The 20,048-nt window shown below is 38.7% G+C and overlaps 3 protein-coding genes across 4 annotated transcripts; 1 reads left to right on the top strand and 2 right to left on the bottom strand.

The window, feature by feature from the left end:
• Positions 1 to 1,401: 1,401 nt before the first annotated feature.
• tespa1 (thymocyte expressed, positive selection associated 1) lies at positions 1,402 to 9,869 on the top strand. Of its 2 annotated transcripts, XR_014608216.1 has the most exons (12): positions 1,444 to 1,583; positions 2,948 to 3,110; positions 3,776 to 3,818; positions 4,653 to 4,693; positions 4,990 to 5,043; positions 5,929 to 5,968; positions 6,076 to 6,171; positions 6,694 to 6,902; positions 6,989 to 7,558; positions 7,648 to 7,938; positions 8,329 to 8,413; positions 8,950 to 9,869. XR_014608216.1 is itself a non-coding variant. In XM_084128539.1 (11 exons), the coding sequence occupies exons 2-11, from the start codon at positions 2,960 to 2,962 to the stop codon at positions 9,042 to 9,044; spliced, it is 1,764 nt and encodes a 587-aa protein (XP_083984665.1). In that variant the 5' UTR covers positions 1,402 to 1,583; positions 2,948 to 2,959; the 3' UTR covers positions 9,045 to 9,869. The 2 variants fall into 2 exon arrangements, 1 of the variants encoding a protein (XP_083984665.1); XM_084128539.1 differs by having other exon boundaries at positions 1,402 to 1,583; positions 6,989 to 7,938.
• A 412-nt stretch (positions 9,870 to 10,281) lies between these two features.
• tarbp2 (TAR (HIV) RNA binding protein 2) lies at positions 10,282 to 14,374 on the bottom strand. The gene is made up of 7 exons (XM_084128540.1): positions 14,107 to 14,374; positions 12,531 to 12,842; positions 12,340 to 12,409; positions 11,956 to 12,073; positions 11,712 to 11,839; positions 11,423 to 11,624; positions 10,282 to 11,256 (listed from the first exon to the last, which is right to left on the bottom strand). The coding sequence occupies exons 1-7, from the start codon at positions 14,157 to 14,159 to the stop codon at positions 11,099 to 11,101; spliced, it is 1,041 nt and encodes a 346-aa protein (XP_083984666.1). The 5' UTR covers positions 14,160 to 14,374; the 3' UTR covers positions 10,282 to 11,098.
• Positions 14,375 to 14,995: 621 nt separating this feature from the next.
• Positions 14,996 to 19,804, bottom strand: LOC311092398 (uncharacterized protein). Its single transcript, XM_084129094.1, has 4 exons — positions 19,362 to 19,804; positions 17,479 to 17,957; positions 17,207 to 17,354; positions 14,996 to 17,129 (listed from the first exon to the last, which is right to left on the bottom strand). Exons 1-4 carry the CDS (start codon positions 19,623 to 19,625, stop codon positions 16,041 to 16,043), a joined length of 1,980 nt encoding a protein of 659 aa, XP_083985220.1. The 5' UTR covers positions 19,626 to 19,804; the 3' UTR covers positions 14,996 to 16,040.
• Between the last annotated feature and the right edge of the window lie 244 nt (positions 19,805 to 20,048).

Genomic DNA, 20,048 nt, shown 5'->3' with positions numbered 1-20,048 from the left:
GTTTGGTAAGATTTTTCAATGTTTTTAATGAAGTTTCATATGCTTACCCAGGCTGCATTTATTGGTTCAAAAATACATTAAAAACAGTAATTTTGGGAAAAAATTCATTTTAGTTTCAATGCTGAAAATGACTTTTTGTGGAAAATGTGAAAAAAAAAAAAATCTATTTATTTGCAATAGAAATCTTTAATTGGTGTCTTTACCGCAACTTTTGACCAATTTAATGCCTCATTGCTGAATAAAAGTAGGCTATTATTATTATTATTTTTTATATAACTTTTAAAGGGTAATATATATGCAGCATCATTTACAGATTTGACCAACTACAGTCTTAAAACATTTTACAGCTGTCTAGCCTCTTAATTTATTGAACGTTTACTGTGTTATGAAACTTTTTACACAGATTATTTTCTTGGCCGTGGCATCCTACTTATGACATTCCTCTTCTTTTTTGATAAAATTGTGGCCAGGCTGGTCTGCTCACATTAGGTTGAACCCTCTGTTCTGTGTTTCATAACATGATCAGAGTAGCTCTTATCCCATTTGAGCCTCTTCAGTCTCGCTCCCTCTTAACTCTCCTCTTCCACGCTCACTTCTCCTCTCGCTCTTTCAATGCCTACCACTCTCACTCACTCCTCATCCTACATCTCTGCTATTTCTCTCCCTTCATCTCTTTTCCCTCCTCCACTCTTTTGAAATATCAAAGTTGCCTTCTTAAAGTTTGATTTTATATTTTAATATTGCAAAAAAGAAAGAAAAAAAGACATGGGCAACAGTGGAAAAGAGCAAGACAGGATATCTTGGCTATTTTTTTTAATTTTTTTTTGTACCACACCTGCCTTGATGCTTCTTGGTTCACAGCTGTTAGGGATAGTTCATCCAAAAATGAAAATTTAATTGAGAATAGAAGAGAAGATAGGGTTGCGAGGTCACATTAATTGCATGGAAAAATAATTCATAATGAATAATGAAATGTTCCATAAAAGACAAATTGCCAGTTTTGATAGTGACTTAACTGTTAAGTTAGCTGTGTCAGTTGGAGTTTACTGGCAGTGTCACTGATATCTTCAAATCTAACACTTATTTTACAGTAAAGCATGCCAATGTAACACATACGCTTCACAAATCCACAATAACAGACAGCCTACGACGAAACCAGATCAAACAGAAAACTGATACAGGTCTTTTTAAAACAAGTGGCGTTTTAATTGAAAGTAGACATTTCAGACGCTGTGCCTTTATGCCTCGATTTTATTTCATGCACATGTCTGCTATGCTTCAATCGATAAAACTTGTTCTGTAAATGGTGTGTAACAGTATTTCCTACACCAGTGTGTGGCCACAACAGAGTACTCTTTCTATTCTTCTCAACACATCTTCCTCCTACCGCTTCCGTCAGTTAGCTGACAGCGCGTCATGAAAGTTTGCGTTGGCGGCTCAATCGACCATGGCTCTCAATCTGCCTTCTGTTATACCTCTGCGATGGACATCCTTTAAGATGAGAGTGTGAGCGGGATGCAGGACATCAGAGCGGTGAATTATGCCGTTGCCATGAGAATGGACTGATCGAGGCACTTTTTAAGGTAGGCTTGATGCGCAATGGAAACCATCATTTAGAAAAGACTAACTATAAACTTCCGTATTCTCTCTCTCTCTCTCTCTCTCTCTCTCTGTGTGTGTTTAAGGCACTTCAGACTACTCATAATCCACTTATAAACAATATCACGTTATCTTATGTGAAAGTGATATGAAAATGTGGTGTTCCTCTATCGAACGCGATTTCTGCTTGCGCGTGATTTCCTTTATAACGCAAGCTGTCTTTATGTAAATCAGAGTGCGAATGGAGAGGTTGAGAAAGAAAATTATGCAGGGTTTGTATGACGCTTAATTTAGGCTTGAACCAGGAAGGGTTTTTTTTAAAGTAATATTTTTACATAGCCTATATGATATAGGTAGGTAGGCAGTTTTGCCTTTTTAGTACAAGCTAGCCATGGGGCGTATTATCACCTTCGGTATAAAGATGCGGGGAACCGTAACCGTATAGCAGCTCACAACAACATAGGCCTATTCACAAATATATTGTCTGACAAAACACTGTCATATATGACAAAATTGTAGTTGTTGGCAAAATTGTTTAGATAGCCTAATTAGTTGTGTATTTTCACTTTTTTCATTTGAATTTTTTTTACAGTCTATGATTTTCATCTATGGACCTTATTCAGAGCAGCGCCATGAGTATGAAGCGATGCTTTCAATGGCATCCGCTATAAAAAAAACAAAAAAAACTGTAGCCTATAAAACTCCTAAATCACTTATATTTATACTTATATTTATACTCATATGGTTTCCTCAGCTCATGATGTCTACTGAAGTTTCATGGAACGATATTTTAGCAGTGTTTCGTCAGCATTAAAAACGCATTAAATAACAGTACAACCCTCTGAAGAGATACATGTCTATCCCTCACAGCCTCACTTTCATTCCCGTTAAAAATCAAAGATGGCGCTGCTGTGAATAAGGTCTATACATGACCTCCACGCTTCTGATGATTATAGTTTAAGATGTTGGTCTCAATTTTTGAGGTATACAATTTTGTGATTATTCATTTTAAATGACAGTCCTGGAAAGAATTTGAAAGTTCTATCTCTACGATTAATCTAGCACTAATGTAGGCTATTATACACATCAACATCACGATTTTCTGTAAAGCTGCTTTGAAACATGTGAATTGTAAAAAGTGCTAAAGCCTACAAATAAAAATGTAATATTTTTTATTTTATTTTGATGTATAACAAAGTTTACACAAAATCGTACCATTTGGTGATTTCTGTGTTTCTGGTTTTATTTTTGTCTATTTTGCTGCATATATTTTACTTCAAAACCATCTGCAACATTTTCCCTTTTTTTGTTGTTAAATGATCCTGTAAGAAGTGCTTTCTAATGACAGGTGGCCACAGAGATGGAGAGTCCTTCGAAAATGGAGAGGCGACAGGCGTGGGCGCTCAGCAGCAGCAGCCGCCGCAAGTTTACCGTAAGAGATGCAGAACACCGCAGCCCAACAGCAGAACAGCAGCCTCATTTCTCTCTCCAAGATGACGTCTTTGTGGATGGTGAGCACCAGGTTAATGTTTAACATTCAGCTGTCTCAATAGCTCTATAATATGGAAAGAAGCTCCATATCTCATTTCTTCTTAACCAAGTAATTCAAAACTACATGCAACCAGGGCGATTAAGTGTTTAGAGGGCTTTACTTTTGTGTTTTAGTGAAAATTATTTCATTAGTGAAATGCTTTGCTTGAAAACTGCACTTGTGCTATATTTACTTAAATAAAACACCACTTGGCCTGATATTTTGTTAATGATAGTCATGCAGTCCAAATATACTTTTTGGGACTACTGTATGCTTTACTTAGTAATAAGCAAAATATTATCAGATGTGCAGCAATAGATCGGGAGGTTATTTGGCATTCAAATGTTAATAAAATTGTATTGCAGCTACTTTGAATTAGGCCACTTCTAAATGAAGCCACATTATAACTGCTGCTGTGAGAGATAAAGGATAGACCACAAACAGAACATGGTTGCCACCAGATAAACTCCAAAACCAGAAAGCTCATTTACACCCCTCTCTCTCTCTCTCTCTCTCTCTCTCTCTCTCTCTCTCTCTCTCTCTCTCTCTCTCTCTCTCTCTCTCTCTCTCTCTCTCTCACACACACACCCATCCTCAAACAGACAGGCTAAGATCACTATGTGCGTCTTTATTTTGTTTCCACAGGATGCTCTGCAGGAAAGATTGAAACCTGGCTCCAAGGTTGTGGGTGAGTGTTTGTGTGTCTTTCTATAAAAGACAGTCATTGTGATTCAATTGTAATACAATAACAGCAAGTGAATGGAAAACCAAAAATGTTCTTGAACTTGTTTGCTGACGATCATGAAGGTAAAAAAAAACAAAAACATTAACAACCTCTGAGGGTCAAAGACTATGTTTCCACAAGGTACCTTCACCTGAAAGCTTTTACTGAAAAAATATTTGAGCTACATTGTTTTTCTCTATTTATAGATTGTGCTGAGAAAGAATCTGTTTTCCTTTTTTTTTCTTTCTGGATCAGGAAACCGCAGAAAAACTTGACATTATTGTTATTGTTTCTCACTGTTTAGGCTTTGCAAGTTCCTAGAGAAGCCACAAAGAAAGTGTTTCCAAGAATAAGGATCAGCACATTTTTTCCCAATCTATTAGGAATGGAAATAACTTTTTAACATTAAATGCACGTGACATTTAGGTTATTGAATTATATTCTGCAAAGCCTGTAAATTAAATAGGATATCTAATCACATTCACAGCAGCAGTAGTCAGATGCGAGACAAAACAGAATCCACAGTGCTTGGAAAGCGACTTTTGTCTCTGTGACAAGCAGCAAAAGATCTTATAATCTATCATTCTGACATTTGTTTAATAAGGGCTACCGGTACGTACTGCCACAAGGATCAAATACGTCTTGTGTGCGTGTCTGTTTCTATTTTTATCGCAGTATTTTTCTGCATGCCCACAACCCGCCCACAGACCTGTGCTTATTCAGACTTGATAAAAGTGAATTCTCTCTCTCTCTCTCTCTCTCTCTCTTTCGGTTTTATTTTCTCCATCTTATCTGTAGGAATGAAGCCAGTCCTTCCAAAAGCAGTCACCTAACAACAGGTGGGTTGAAGGCGAAACAAGTTGTTGGCTTTTTCTTTGAAAAAGTAGTTCTTGACTACAAAACCTGCACATCCAAGAGCAGAATTGCAAAATATGTAATTTTTACATATGTCGAGTAGGCCTGCACAGAAAAAAAGAAGCCGCAAGAGGCGCGGGATGTGTACAGCTTTAAATAATGAACGATGTCCAGATTAGAATCTGTGCTTTTTCGAGACCTCGGCAGGTGCCGATTCCGTGCAGGCTTACCAGTGCGACACGTCTAAATCCTCCTAAAATTGTCAAATGTAACCCTACAGGCCCTTTGAGGACAGGCACCAGTTTTGAGGATGATCTGAGTCTGGGTGCAGAAGGTGAGTAGAAGCAACACAATAGCAACAGTAACTCAGGTATAATGACAGCTGGAAGTGTTTTAACAATGTAAAAGAACACACACATCACATTTAATGAGCAGTTCTCTTCTAAAAATGTCTGCTGAATGACTAATAGTTTCACTTAAACTGAACTCTATATTCATAGAATTTATTTTGTTAGCAACCCTCGATGCATTATATTCCACAACATATTGGCTAACTGCTAATTAAAGGCAATTTTGTGCCAGACCCCTGTGCCGCCTAAATAAATTTTGAATAATTGGGTTCTTTGTAATGTCAAACATCTTTCTTGAGTGACTTCCTTGTACTTGTCAGTAAGGGTCTCATAGTCGGTCTGATGGCAGTGATTATATACTGTACAAAGCAGCACTACATTTATGTTTTAGAGCGAACCTCCCCTCACTCTCCAGCACATCTTGTTTATTATAATGAGCCACTCTTACAAAACTTCAAGGCCTACATTCGGAAAGTAACACACTTGCACAAGGCCAGATACAGGAAGTAATGAATAAATGGTCTTTTGGGACATGAGTGTGTTTATTTTAAGCTACCAGAAGTCTGAAGTTGAAGATTTTTAAAATGTTTTTGAAAGAAGACTTCTGCTCACCAAGGCTGCATGTATTTGATCAAAAATACAGTAAAAACCGGGGAAATATTATTAAAAACTTTTACAATTTAATATTAATATTTAATTGTAAAAAAAATAATATATTTTAAAGTGTATGATGGGAATATGTATGAAATATTCAGTATTAATTATTCAGTATTAATTTCAGAGAAAAAAAATGTGAACCCAAACATTTATTGTATTGTACATAGTAATTTTCTTTCCTTCACTTATACCTGCTATTATTTATTTCACAGCCAATGCATTATATGCTGCATCAGGTGCGCCACATTTTAGGTAAGAAACAGGTTGAACTTTGCCGCACCATTGACTCACCCACTTCATTCTCTGGCTCAAAATCCCTTCTTTCATTGTATTTACATTGATTATTTGTGTATCAACAGCACTCCTCAACAGAAGCTTAACCTGCCATTGTTCAACATGGGCCAGAGTGTCGCATCCAGTGCCTTCTCAACCACTACCAGCAGGACTGCTTCCAGGTAAGGGCATGGCTAAGGCAATCAATGGACCAAATAATACCTCATTTAGCTGGCCTATTGGATGAAGGTTACCTGCTTAGTGCCTGACAAGGAACAAGCAAAACAATTTCCTCCACTGTGCATTTTGCTTTCATGCTTAAGATTGGAAGATTGGAAAAACTCAACAAAGTGGTTGCAAATGCAGAGTGATGCACAATTAAGTAGTAAATTTATGCCACTCGCATGACAATAACCTGTGGCTCTTACTGATAAGGCCAACCCTGAAATTATGTTCATTTCTCACATAAACAAAATTCCTTGGACTGACATATTACACTCCTGTTTGTATCTGCATCATGAAATTGTGCAAATTATCCAGCAAATAAACATGCAAGGGATGAAGAATGTGTAGAACTCTGTGAATGACAGGCACTGGAATTCCGTGGGCATAGATTCCGTGCATGTCTACCTGAACCAGAGTTCTCTCACATACTTTTTAAAAAATATCTTTTGCTTTTCATGATGTCTAAAAAAATCCCCCAGTGTGTCTGAGGTCCTCCAGATGCGTGCCGAAGATGCAGAAGAGACCCTTTTCCAGCTGGGTTTCGGTTGCGAGGAACCACAGGTGACTGCCCGCATCCCAGTCCGTTTCTTCAACTTTCCATCCCAGCTCAGAGGCATCAATTTCCGTCTGTTCCTTGAATCCCAACTCACCAGGATACGCCAGGAAGACCCTTGTCTTTCATTAGCAAGTAAGGAATCACAGAATGTTACAGAATGTTGCTCGTACTACAACTTTAGAGACATTGTCACATCGGCTCATCTTGTTTTGGCACAGGTCGTTTCCGACAAGTAGAGGCATTGACGGCGATGGCTAACGCTTTCTATTCGCTGTACTCCCACGTGTCCCGAACGCCACTTCAGAAGCTTGCGCCACCCCAGTTAACCTTCAGCTCCCCAATCGTGGAGAGGACCATGTCTCGAACCAGTGTCCGCAGTGAACCGCGCTCTCCTGTTGAAAGACTAAAAGACACTATCTCCAAGATGTGCTTGTACACGGGATCCCGTGGCTCGGACTCCACGTCACCAAGCAATTCACCTCGTAAGCGTAAATATAGTCTGTCAGGTGTAATTGAGAAGAGTGCAGAAAATGACGATGCTAATGACCAAGATTTATGCCTTCAAATGGAAGTAGATGATTTGGAACAAGACTTGGACTGGTTTGTAGAGAGCAAGAAAGAACCTGAGGAGAAGATATATGAGGAAAACACTGAAAGGACTGATTATTTTGAGCCTATAACTTGTCATCCACTGTCCGAGACGACAAATGAAAACATACACAACCTCAGGCGTACATTAGCAGAGTGTACACCTTGCCAGGAGCCAAAAACAGACATGGAGTCCAAAGGTGGTTCCCTGCCTTCTCTTCACTCGAATAGATCCGACGTTACTGTGAAACCTGTTCCTATCATTACTCATGATATCATATGTCCTCAGGTTGTTGAATGTGTCAATCAGGCACCTTACCGCTGCTTACAGACAAATAGTATGGATGACAAAGACTCACCTTTTGCACACCAGACGACAAATAAATCTTATGAAAGACAATCTAACGCAATGAATTTGCACAAGTCGTTATGTCAGATCACAGTCACTGGATGGGAGGACGACACAGCCCTCCCCAACAGAGACACACAGGAGCAGTGTTCATCCAACATCAAGAGGTACCTAAGCCCAGTAAAACCACTAAACCTGAGCAAACAAGGCAACTCCTTTGAACTGGAAGAGGTACGATATCTCCTATCATTCTAATGCATTTTTATGGCGAGAGCAAAAGCTTGCCCACACGAGTTCTCCCATAAGACGTCATTAACAGAATATTACTCAACTCTTTATTGACAAATCCACCTCCAAACTTCCTCTTCGTGTCCCTCCTCTGCATAGAGATTATAATGCCGCTGGCTTGTTGCTATTTTTAATGCTGCAAGCTTTTGTACCATTACTTTTTTACACTTCTACTGTTGCTCTTACTTCAGGTCAGGAATTTAAATACCATAAAGAACACCTTAGCAAGAGTTTAGTTAAGGAAAACAGCACTGACATTATCCTCTGCCAATGTAAACATCTAGTTTTCTATACTGTTGTGGTGTTATCATTAAGTATAGGGTTTCAATTCAGGTTCACAGTGCAGAGGAAGAGGAAGCCACTTCATCAGAATTCTGCACCACAGTCACATTGTCTGTTTCGGCACAGCATTCCAAATGTAAGTAACATGAGTAGACTAGAATCTTACCATGATTAAAATTACCATGATTAGAATATGTGAGACAAATTTTAGCCACTAATTTGACTAATTCTTTTTCAGTTAAGTAAAACTGAAGTCAACTGAATATCTGTTTATCAGCCATGCAGTGTTATCACCAAAATAAGCAAAATCACCCTTACAAGTTCACAGAGAGCAGTATGTGTTGATGTGGTGAGAAAGGGAGGTGTTGTGCTGACTTGTTAAAAACACATTGCAGTAAAATGCAAGAATTTGGTCCAGCTTATCTTGCCTGCCTTATCGCTAAAACATTTCATGGGGAAACAACCTAACAGGAAGTAGCAAGAATATCTGCAAACTATCATTTTTGTTCACAGAAACAGTTGAAAAAGAACTGGGTGCCCAGACAGCAACATAGTGGATTCCACGCATACCAGATGTGGGCCGGATCTGGACTGACACTGTGTTGCTGTCTGGGTGTCTTGATTGCCTAAGTTCATCAGTTTTCTTACACATTTAACATTTCTCTTTCCCAGCGTCGCCTCTGCGAGGGGACAGTTTTCAGTCAGACAGCAGTGGATATGCTGAAGAGGATGTGCACCATTCCCTCTTCACCCCAGAGAAAACATAACATCAAAACTTAGGCTAATGAAGAAGCACAAAGTGTGTCTACTAATACCTTTTAAGTCAACATGAAATGGTGTTTGCAAACACATTTTTCTAAGTAGTTTTATCCATCAGGAATTTATTGGATTTACATTTTCATTGGAATATCCTGTAAAGATGAACCATGCACAATAAGACCAGTGGCCGGTTGCACAAACTGCTAGACTAATGTTAAAAGTTAGTCATCTCATTTTTTTTTCTTTAAAGGGATAGTTCACCCAAAAATTAAACTTCTGTCATTAATTACTCACCCACGTCGTTCCATCATCAGAACACAAAGTATCTTCTTTTGTGTTCAGCAGAAGAAAGAAATTCATACAGGTTTGGAACAACTTGAGGGTGAGTAAATTATGACAGAATTTTAATTTTTGGGTGAACTATTCCTTTAAGCTTCTGTTTATGTTTGCTGATCAATGTTTAAATGTGTAAAAGTTTTGGGTGATCTAACCCTTTAAGACTGGTCATAACTTTTTTTTATGTCTGATACATAAAAAATTTGATTGGTCTCATTTGAATCTGAAAAGTAAGATTACTAACTGCTAGTATCATAATAGTTCTTAAGACATCCAACTGGCCCCTGGAGCATGCATTAATGTTGCTTTCATGCTGACTTTAACGTGTAAACCAACAGCCTACAGTGATGAATATTAACTTCTGGTTTTTAACTAGCTATATTTGTGTTTGGCTTTTCACTCTGTGCACGTTTTGGTCTTATTCTTCATATGAGTGAGCGGCAGTACATGTTGCCTTTATTTGTAATTACTCAATAGTAATAAATAATTTATTTGAATTATGGAGTTTTGGTTGGCTGGTGTGTTATCAGACAAGTTCCTTAACTAGTTGAGGATTACCCATCACCCCATGTTGAAACTCACTTTACCCAAACTTGTTCAAAACAGCTGTCATTAAAGCCAAGTCCTGAAACTCTACACAAGTATGTGAACACAAAACAAGCGGTTTCAGTTTGTAGCAGCATGTCTAATCAAATGGTGTATTAGCAGGAACATTCTTCTTCAGGGTAACTACTGACATTGCAGACATTGAAAGTCATCTCTACTGCCCCCTTGTGGTGCAATAAAGCATGTTAAGTAATTACAAGAGGACCACATTCTAGTACACACTTTCTAGTAATATACTGTTGTCTAGGATTAATTGAATTTGCTAAATGACAAAGGACTAAATGCCACAATCAATACAAAAGATAATGTCAATTTCAAGTTTATTGTTCAAGATAAAATATCCAATAGATTACAGATTAACCAATTTGGTACAAATTACATATGTTGTCTCAGTACTACTGTTGGTCATCAATTCTATTATACTGAATATGAAAATTACAGAGTTCAATCTTTGCCAGTCCAAATGTAATGATGAAGCCTGGGAGGCAGAAACAATTACACAGAGGTAGATATTTACCACAAACTGTCAGGCTCATTAAAAATTATGTATCTTCAATGGCGGAGAGAAAAAGACTTTATTTTACAAATTTATTCTACGAGACAAAATAAATGTTAAGGAATAACTTCTATTACTAAAAAAAATGATGAAATTAAAATATACAAAAGTCAAATATTTACAAAGTTAAAAAAAAGAAGAAGTCATGCCATCTATTTTAGTTTAATCAATTCATCAAGTTCATACAGTATCTATGCCATAATTTAAATGAAAAAAGAAAATCAGAGGGAAAGTTAAAAGTTGAAGACTTCTGGGCAAATTATTTGTGTAGAAATTGTCCTCAGGTTTCAAATGAACAGTGTACCCAGTCTTTGTTTGGAGACACTGTGGACTTTTTTTGTGTGTCATATTCAAGGAGAAAATGATGCAATCAGTACGTCCTCCAACTGGGACTCAACAGACCATTAAGCCTTGCAGACCACTGTAGTGCATCTACTGTGTCAAGCAAACAGTGCATTCTACCCCGTCACAGAACTGGTGGTAGAAGAGTAAAACTTAAATTCACCTGATTTTCCTATTTTACCCTGGGAAAAAAAAAAGTTACAGGTGAGCTGTTGCTCTGGCTTATTTCCCCCCTGCCATGATCTTGAGGTACTGAAGGGCATTGTGGGCAGCGCTGGCACGTGCCGCATCCAGGCTGGAGGCAAATCCGTGGCAGACGGTAATCGGCTGTGTGGACAACTCCACCAGACACTGGTAAAGGCCGCTCAAACTGCGCTCCTCTGAGTGAACAAATAAAGTACAAACAAGATTACATTTCTAAAAGACATCCATCTTCAGAATCTGAGCGAGCACTAAGGCTGGCTCTCGTTTTGCTTATTCACGTGAGCAAAGTAGTTAGTGGTTTCAATATCTCATTAAAGCACCTTAAGCAGCCTTGTATCTCACCTATATCCAGGTAGCTGACATCAAAGCGTTGTTCCTCAGAAAGATCATTCAGCAGAGAACAGAAATTGGAGTCATTGGTGTCGGGCTGGCCGAGAGGATGGCAGCGCAACTGTAGGATTTTCTCTCCGGCGGAGTTCCGCAGAGAGTCCCACGTGCAGCCGAGACCTTTAGACTTCCCTCCCTCTAGTCTGCCGCCCATTTGCTGTTGAAAGAATTTTTAAACAGGCAAATTCTTGAAACCACACTGAAATTGAGACTACAGCATAATCCCCATTACTAAATAATGTACCGTATTGAAGGTGTCTTCTTCTGCTTCGGCCTCATGGCTGCTACGCATGTCCACTGGTACATCATGGATACGAGAGAGCATCTTTGCCGCTGCATTTCTTTTAGCAAGCTTTTTTGATGTGCCACTTCCTTCAAAACAATGTAACACAATTAAAAATAGTTTTGACAAAGAAACATCAAAACAACAGACATTTAATCCTTTGAATGGGTTGCATATTTAGAAATTTAGAAAAAGAAATACGTACCTATCTCAACAAATCTCTCCACCCTGCAGGTCATTGTAAATTCTTTCCGATGCGCAGGTCCAGATTCTTGTGTGACTGTGTACTCGGGTAAACGCCAGCCTTTCTGCACTACTAGTTCCTGTGGAAATTGCATTTTATTTTGCATTATTTTTTATGGCTGATTATCAACATGTATGCATATATATTTTCCAATATTGGCCTAAAGTGGTTGACGCTAATAATTAAAAACACGAATATCAGTCAATATATTATGCATGCTTAATTGCTACATCAAAAAGCAGCACACACAGGCCTCTTTCCTTTGACTTGTAATCTATGAAGTATAAAGCACATACTAAATCTGCAGTTCAGTGAAGGCCAAGGATCTTGATCATGATCGCTCACCTGCAAAGCTCCAACTGGATTGCACTCAGCTTGTTGTGTTGAATTGGATGATTTCATCTCTGACTGAGAGCTAAAACATGATGCAAAGAGAGAAACCTCTGTTAATGTTGTTTTTTTTAGAGTATGCCAACTTATTTCTGTACTTCATGTAATGCCATTTCTGTTCAAATGGACTCATATCATATCTTTACCATTCTCCCTCCATATCAATTCCGACAAACCCTTCTCCCTCCATCCCATTTCCTTCGATCCCTCCCAGCATTCCTCCTTTCAGCATTTTCAGGGCAGCTTCGGCAGCTTTGTGCTTGGCAGCTTTCTTGCTGGGACCCTGGCCGGTGCAGCTGATGTCGCCCACAGACACACGGAAGGTGAAGTTGGGCTGGTGGGCCTGACCCTCAGCCTTAAGCAGGTCGTACACTGGAGTCTTGCCTATCCGCGTTCCATATTCCTGCAGCAGACTGATGGGCGTCTTCCCGGGGTTCACAGCCAGCATTTGCTCAATACTGTGAACAGAGGAACATAAAAACACATGGAGAAGGATGTTACAGTATCAGACTCTAAATGTGTTGGTTTTTCAGGTAAGATACTTCTGTCAGTTACACAAAACTATGCATTGCTACCTTGTGTTAAACAATAACAGTACAAGCTTAAGTAAAAGTCATTTATCAAAATAACAAGATGCCAGAGATTCGGGGTCATATCTAGAGAAGTATGTATTGTATAATCATATAAAATCAAAATTTTTGTCTTAAAACCTAGTGAGCTGCATTTTGGACATCCTTGATTTGACTGCTCGACGTAGACGGTGATTGAACAATTCGAATTATACAGTCATACTGATGATGGGATCAGTTTAGACCTTTTTTGACCTAAGAGCTGTTTCTTTTTTTTTTTTTTTTACTTTTTTCTAAAACTTATTTATTTAAATTTAATTAGTTTATTGATTAATGACAATTGATTCCTGTGCTGGAGTAGACTCCGACACAATCATATAATTTACTCACCTTCAAGCCATCCTAGGTGTATCATGTGTCGGGTCAGAGATCACTCTTCGGCCGGAGCTAGACTCGAATACGACCGTTACCGGAAGCCAGTGATTATAGTTTATAAAGTTATAAATATGGATATTTTTCTTACAAAAGCGCATTACTTCGCTTCAGAAGGCCTTTATTACCCCACTGGAGCTGTATGGATTACTTTTATGATGGATGGATGGTGCGCTTTTTAGAGCTTCAAAAACTGAGGCTCCACTCCAATTATAAAGCTTGGAAGAGCCAGGATATTTTTTAATATAACTCCGATTGTGTTTTGCTAAACGAAGAAAGTCATATACATCTATCAACCTCATACAGTCAATAATGGGATTTTTTTTTTTTTTTGGGTGAGCTAACCCTTTAAGAATCGAGGTCGAGGAATCGACTCTTTTGGAGTCGACTCCCCATCACTAACTCGGTGGTGTGTGTCCTCAGTCGTTTTGTATGATGCGTAGTTTTTCCTCTGTAACCATTTACAAAGTCGGCATGTGTATGATGCCTGGTATTTTAAAATCTGTTCAGATTCGTTCAGAAGATGTGCGGTGTATTCCAGTCTTGGATCGATTTTGGTAATTCGAATGTTCTAACGTTACATTCAAAGTGTGTTGGAAGGCAGGAAACACGGGTTCTGTTTGTCTTGCCATTAAATTTTTTTTTATTACAAAATAATAAAAACAAATCTGTTTGTCGTAGTCATTTCTGAGCTAAAAGCCGGTGAGTGGTTCATTTTTACCTGGTATACCCAGAGTTTCTCTTGCCGTTATCCGGGCTTTTCTCGTCGTTCATTCCCCAATAACAGATAGAGAGCTGACTTGCTTCGGACTGCAGAAACCCCCCGAGGTGACTGTAACCCCCCTGGTATCATTAATAAGTTCCAGTGCGGGGAAGACTGAGGCACGAGGAGACAGTGAACCCCTCTCTCTCACACCTTCCCGCATTACACATTACAAGCGAACTGAATTATGAAGCGGACAACAAGGGCGGCCATTATTTTTCATAATAAAAGTCTCGACATTGACGGATGCCACGAAGCCTGTCAAAAACATGTCCGGGTCATATTTCACGAAGGATAAAGAAAATAGATCATTTCATGAAGCATTTTCTTAGTGTCATTAAGACAATTTAAAATGAATGTTATGATAATCTCAATTGAAGATGATCAGAATATGGTCCACTTCACTCACTGGCTACCTTGATTCAATAAAACAAATGTTAAAAATCAAGTTTCTAACCTGAGGAAATTTGCCTTCAAATTCTGCCTTTCCCATAATATTGTATGTTTTAGGTATATATGTGCATTGCAAATATAATGTATTTGCTATATTAAATGCATATATTAGAAGCAGGCTTGTTATTTTGCTATTGCTTCTTAGACCCAAATATATTCCAATATACAAAAAGAAAAAAAAAAACATTATTTGAAGGATTAGATCACTGTAATGTTGTCACAGCTGTTGTTGCTAAACTCCTAATTTGTTTTTATTCATATTTAAAGTGTTAAGGCATTGTTAGAATATTTTATCTCTATTTATAGTTCCTCATGCCTCATTCTCAGTCTTGTTCCTTTTTCATGGATTGAAAATAATTACAGGCCTGGGAGAGTCAGGAACATTAAGCCAATTGGTGTTCACCGACCTTCTCTGCTTTTACTTGCAAACATCAGCATTTATACAGGGCTCAGGGGGGTGTAACAGCCAACCAATGAGAATATACATTACATTCTTATAGAATGTGAGACAAGTCCATTTATAGACACTTTCCGGCTGAAGGCAGCCCTTTCGGGCCCCCTCTCCTAAACAAAAAAAAAGAGGGACCCTTTCTAGGCTGCTTTCCAAAAAACACACTCACATTCATAGAGTGTAACATTAAAACAGAAGTGTGCAGAGAAGCAAGAACTTCTCTCCACTTCAACCCCTGTAGCCTCAAAGACCAAAAAGTAAGAAAACAGGGTGAAACAGACAGAAAAGTCAGGCTGATTAGATTTATCTTGCAGGCATATATTATGCATACCTTTTTGGTATTATTCTTAAATCTTGGTGTATTCTCATTTATCACTTCTATTCCTGTTCAACTGTAGATAATCAAAATGTTTCATTTCATTTCAGTTTCAGCATGAATTGTGGTTTGCTTAAGGGCACAACACATCTCATCTTTCAGGTTAAATCAGCACTATAGTTACAAATGGGACACACATGTCCCCAGTGCCCAAGATCAGCGCCACATTCCTGAACCCCTGACCTAAGAGCTGCAAATAAACACACACACAGCACGTGTCGCATTTCAACTGACAACTAAACACCAGAAGAGAGGTAGGGAAATGGAAATAGTAAAAAACATAAAAAGCAGTTTTATTTAAGTCACACTCCTGAGGTTAGTGAGCTAGCAAACCACTGTATGAAATGCAATTCTTTAAATGTGTAACCTAGTAAAACAATATCAACCCTCTCTACATTTTCAGTGTAAACGGAGCAATTCAAGATATCGCTAGAAAACCAAATCCATCACTGGATTTGAAAAATCGCTGCTAGGTTCAAAGTTCACTTTTGAGTACAAAGTAAGACTGAGGAACATTTCAACAAATGTGAAGTATCATGTTTCACGTAATTCGGTGGGGAATTGGGATCATTTAAAGTCCTCAGAAAAAGTCTTTTATTTTGAATCGTTATCTTAGTAACTTTCATTGGCTGAAATGTCTTTTTCATCTAGTTCTTCCTCAGCAGGTTCTTCTTCCTCCTCCGAGTCTGGCACATCTTCTTCAAAGTCTTTCTGATTCACAGTTTCATCTAGTGGCTCCTGTGGTGTCTCCTCCTGACTGATATCTTCAACCGCATGATCTTGTGAGAAGTTCTCCACAGCCTCGGCCATACTTGCCTCAATTTCCATCTCCTCTGTGGAAGTTGGGTCTTCCTCGGAAGGAATGCTTTCTGTTTGCTCCATGACAGTTTCTTCTTCTTGGATTGGAATCTCCTCAGTTATTTCATCCGTCTCAGTTAGTGCTTGCTCCTCAAAAGCATCTCCATCCTTGATCTGAACTTCCTCATGTTTCGCATTGTCCTCAGTTACTACTTGCTTCTCAATAACTTCTTCTTCCCCCAGGACTTGAACCTCCTCCTCGGGTTCCTCCTCGTCAGATACCTGCAGCTCCTCAGGTATTTCATCTTGTTGAGTTACTGCTTCCTCCTCAACTTCTTCCTTGTGGAATGGAACCTCATCAGCTTGTTCATCCTCTTCAGTTACTACTTGCTCCTCAGATGCATCTCTTTTTACTTCAGCTTCCTCAGGAATTTTCTTCACACCGGCTTCCTCTTCAGCAGGTTCTTCTCTGTGGAACTGATCCTCCTCATCTGGCTCTTTCTCCTCAGGTACCACTTGCTCCCCTTCTTCAACATGAACCTCATCTGGCTCTTTCTCCTCAGGTACAACTTGCTCCCCTTCTTCAACATGAACCACATCTGGCTCTTTCTCCTCAGGTACTACTTGCTCCCCTTCTTCAACATGAACCTCATCTGGCTCTTTCTCCTCAGGTACCACTTGCTCCCCTTCTTCAACATGAACCACATCTGGCTCTTTCTCTTCAGGTACCACTTGCTCCCCTTCTTCAACATGAACCTCATCGGCTACAGTTTCCTCCTCAGTAATGGTTTGATCCTTTTGATCCTTGATTGGAACTTCCTCCTGAGTTGCTGCTTGCTCCACTTGCTGGGTTTCTACTGGAATATTTTCCTCTGAACTGGGCTGCTGGCTCTCAGATACCACCTGAAATACATAAAGAACACTGTGCCAAATGCCCAAATGATCACATATGGAGAAAACGAAACCGTTAAGTACTATACCTGATTCTGGACGATCTCAAGCTGGGAAGCAAGGTGAGAGTGAAGGCTGTGAGTACTCTTCTGATGGTCCTCCAGACTCCTACGGACAGCCACAAGCTGCTCTTCAAGAGCTTGGGATCTTCTTGTATGTTCCATCTCCAGCAGATCCCTGGTAGAGAGACCAAATAAAGATGAATTGGGAATTATCAGTATCAGTAACAACACCAAATTGATAAGACCCAAAATGCTAAAGAGAATTCCATTATATATGATCCCACAAAACCCCTACTCACTTGATGTCCATCACCTCTTGTCTGTTCCTTTCAAGAGCCTTCTTGTTTCTAACAAAATATTCCTTCAAGCTTTTAAGTTCCATTCTTTGTTCCTCCAACTCAGATGTGAGACCCTGTACAGTAGACATCTGCTCGTCGAGACGTGATTTGGTGACCAAAACAGTGTCTGTTAGCCCAGAAATGGTAACAGCTACCTCAGTGTTAGCAGTGAGGATAGAATTAAGCCTCTGCTTTTGAGTTTCAATCTCTTCAGTCTTATTCTTGACCACTGCATTCAACGCTGCAGTTGAAACAAACTCTTGCTGGAGTTCAGAAAGTCTGCCATTCATCTCAGACTGAAGAGACCAGACTTGGCTTTGAAGATCAGTAGATTTGATTTTTTCTGAGGTGGCCAGGGCGACGTCTGCCTTTTTTTGGGCCTGCGTGTAGGCCTCTTCCAGTGTTTGTAGACGCTCCTCAAAAACACCCACATTGGCGATCTAGATATATAGACAACATATTTGAATTTCAATGAAGCTCAATTATCCATCTGATTATTATGCAACATTTCATCCAATTAGCCATTTCTTGAGCCTAACCTAGCTGCCTGTTAGTGTTGGTTCAGTCCAGTGTTATGTCAATCTACAATTGCAATTAGCATCTGAAAATTCATCAATCATACATTCAATCTACAGTGTTATAGTAATTCGATTATCATTTCATACAAGCCCACTGTGAATAATTTTGGATATACAAAATAAGGTGAATTTATAAGCAGCTCAGGTGCTCTGTTGCCAGTCAGTTACACTACTAATAATTGTATTATTCAGTTGATTTTCAAAAGGAAGGCATTATAAAAACAATGCTGGTGTTGATATTTAGATGATTAGAAAGTTACCAAGGTTTTTAAAGAAATCTGTAATAAGATCTGTATAAGATAATTTGATTATAATTTGATTCTAATCGTATTATAATACATTTGAACAGCCCAACACCACTGACATTTTAAAGCATCATGAGGTTTTAAATGAAATTTAAGCTGTAAAAGCATGTGTACCCAAAAACGCCTCTCACTCCTCCAACTGCACCTGGAAAGATTTCCTAGAGTGTTTTCCACAAAGCACCTATTGAGTGTAGTTGCTGTAAAACCACTGACATTTAACATTGTGAAATTTTCTTTAATTCAAATTCAATTAAAATAAAATGAATGTATTAATTTAAAGTGCTAATTATTTTATATTTTACTATAACATTATTTAGGCTAGATTTTTTGAAAATTAGCACTTTAATCCAAATTTAATGGCATGATACACCTTTTTATAGGAAGCAGAGTCCACAAGACTTATTGCTTTATTAAAGAGAACTGACAGCATTTAGTACTGCAGTTATCAAATGATCATCAGTGAAAAAAAAAATTGCTTGACAATTGGTGATACATTAATACATTGCATTACTGATCATTAATGCAATGCAGACCACCTTTCAGATGGAGGAGTAATTTGCATGTTTATTTATATCTTCACGTTTACATGTTGGTTTGACTTCGATTTGTATAAAGTCCTTTGAACAAACCAGCCTGGCAAAAGGAAACACGATCCTGCAGACTATTAATGGCCTGGAAGCCACATGACACAATTCGGCGAATGGAGTATTCAAAGGGCACATGAGGCATGCATTGAGACTTGTTATCAAGTATTTTTACAACCAAATTACAAATAATATAATATGTACACCATAATATATAAACTTGAGCAAGTACTATGTGCTTAGTACAAAATGTTCCAATACGCACAAATTGTTTCCTGTGCGTAAAAGTAAGGAAACTTATTTCTTTCATTTCAAAGTTAATTTATAAAAAAGAAAACATTTGTTAACTAACTGTAGAGTATCCCAAAATCAAATACCTGTGCATTACCCATCCCCAACTGCTGTTGGAACTTGGTTATCCTAAGTTGCATTGCATTGACTGTCTCTGTCAGACTGTCGATGGTTTGCTGTTGCTGAATGGAGAACCAGAGTGCCGATGATCCCCCGACAGCGAAAATAAAGATAACAATGGCAGGGACAGCATATTCTTTATATCCCCTCTGTGGTGTTACAGATGGCGTCTCCAAGAGCAGCAAACTGTCGTCCTGTTTAATGGCACTTTTTCCTTTGCGCTTGGTCATCTTGGCTTCGCGGAGGATCTGCACTGTAGACTGTAACACTCCCACTTACTCTGATTTATTCAGTGATTTGAATAAAATCTGTTACCGCTCTACCAGAATTTAACGCTGTATTGGCCGACAACGACGGGGAACAATCAAAAGTGAACTTTTAAGCAAGAGGACCGTGAGTAGGGGGCGTTGCGCACTGAAGGCGGGTCTCAGTTTCATGGCGCTGTGCAGCACGTACTGTAGCTACTTACCTTATGTTTTTAGAGAAAAATACATAATTTAATCAAAAAGCTTAATTTATTTTGAATATTGCATCATTTAAGTAAGAAAAAACTTTTAATGTTATAGACTAAATTTTGTATTTTTAGATGGAGGCTTCAAATAAGCATTTAGGCCTATGGGTTTTCCACCTATTCCTGCACTGTATATGGATTG

This window comes from Abramis brama, assembly GCF_963993115.1.
Source record: "Abramis brama genome assembly, chromosome: 11".
Lineage (NCBI taxonomy): Eukaryota > Metazoa > Chordata > Actinopteri > Cypriniformes > Leuciscidae > Abramis > Abramis brama.
Note: the sequence above shows the minus strand (reverse complement) of the source record. Positions and strands in the feature narration are given on the sequence as shown.

Bases quoted from the DNA above. Each gene is read 5' to 3' on its own strand.
- tespa1 (XM_084128539.1), top strand. From the start codon at position 2,960: ATGGAGAGTCCTTCGAAAATGGAGAGGCGACAGGCGTGGGCGCTCAGC. The intron at 6,172-6,693 runs GTAAGGGCATGG...AAAATCCCCCAG, and splicing joins ACCAGCAGGACTGCTTCCAG to TGTGTCTGAGGTCCTCCAGA. The intron at 8,414-8,949 runs GTAAGTAACATG...TCTCTTTCCCAG, and splicing joins TTCGGCACAGCATTCCAAAT to CGTCGCCTCTGCGAGGGGAC.
- LOC311092398 (XM_084129094.1), bottom strand. From the start codon at position 19,625: ATGACCAAGCGCAAAGGAAAAAGTGCCATTAAACAGGACGACAGTTTG. The intron at 17,958-19,361 runs GTATTTGATTTT...CTATATATCTAG, and splicing joins TGGGGATGGGTAATGCACAG to ATCGCCAATGTGGGTGTTTT. The intron at 17,355-17,478 runs GTGAGTAGGGGT...TCTCTCTACCAG, and splicing joins CAAGAGGTGATGGACATCAA to GGATCTGCTGGAGATGGAAC.
- tarbp2 (XM_084128540.1), bottom strand. From the start codon at position 14,159: ATGAACGACGAGAAAAGCCCGGATAACGGCAAGAGAAACTCTGGGTAT. The intron at 12,843-14,106 runs GTAAAAATGAAC...CTCTGTTCACAG, and splicing joins AGAAACTCTGGGTATACCAG to TATTGAGCAAATGCTGGCTG. The intron at 11,625-11,711 runs GTACATTATTTA...TTCTTTCAACAG, and splicing joins AAGAAGACACCTTCAATACG to CAAATGGGCGGCAGACTAGA.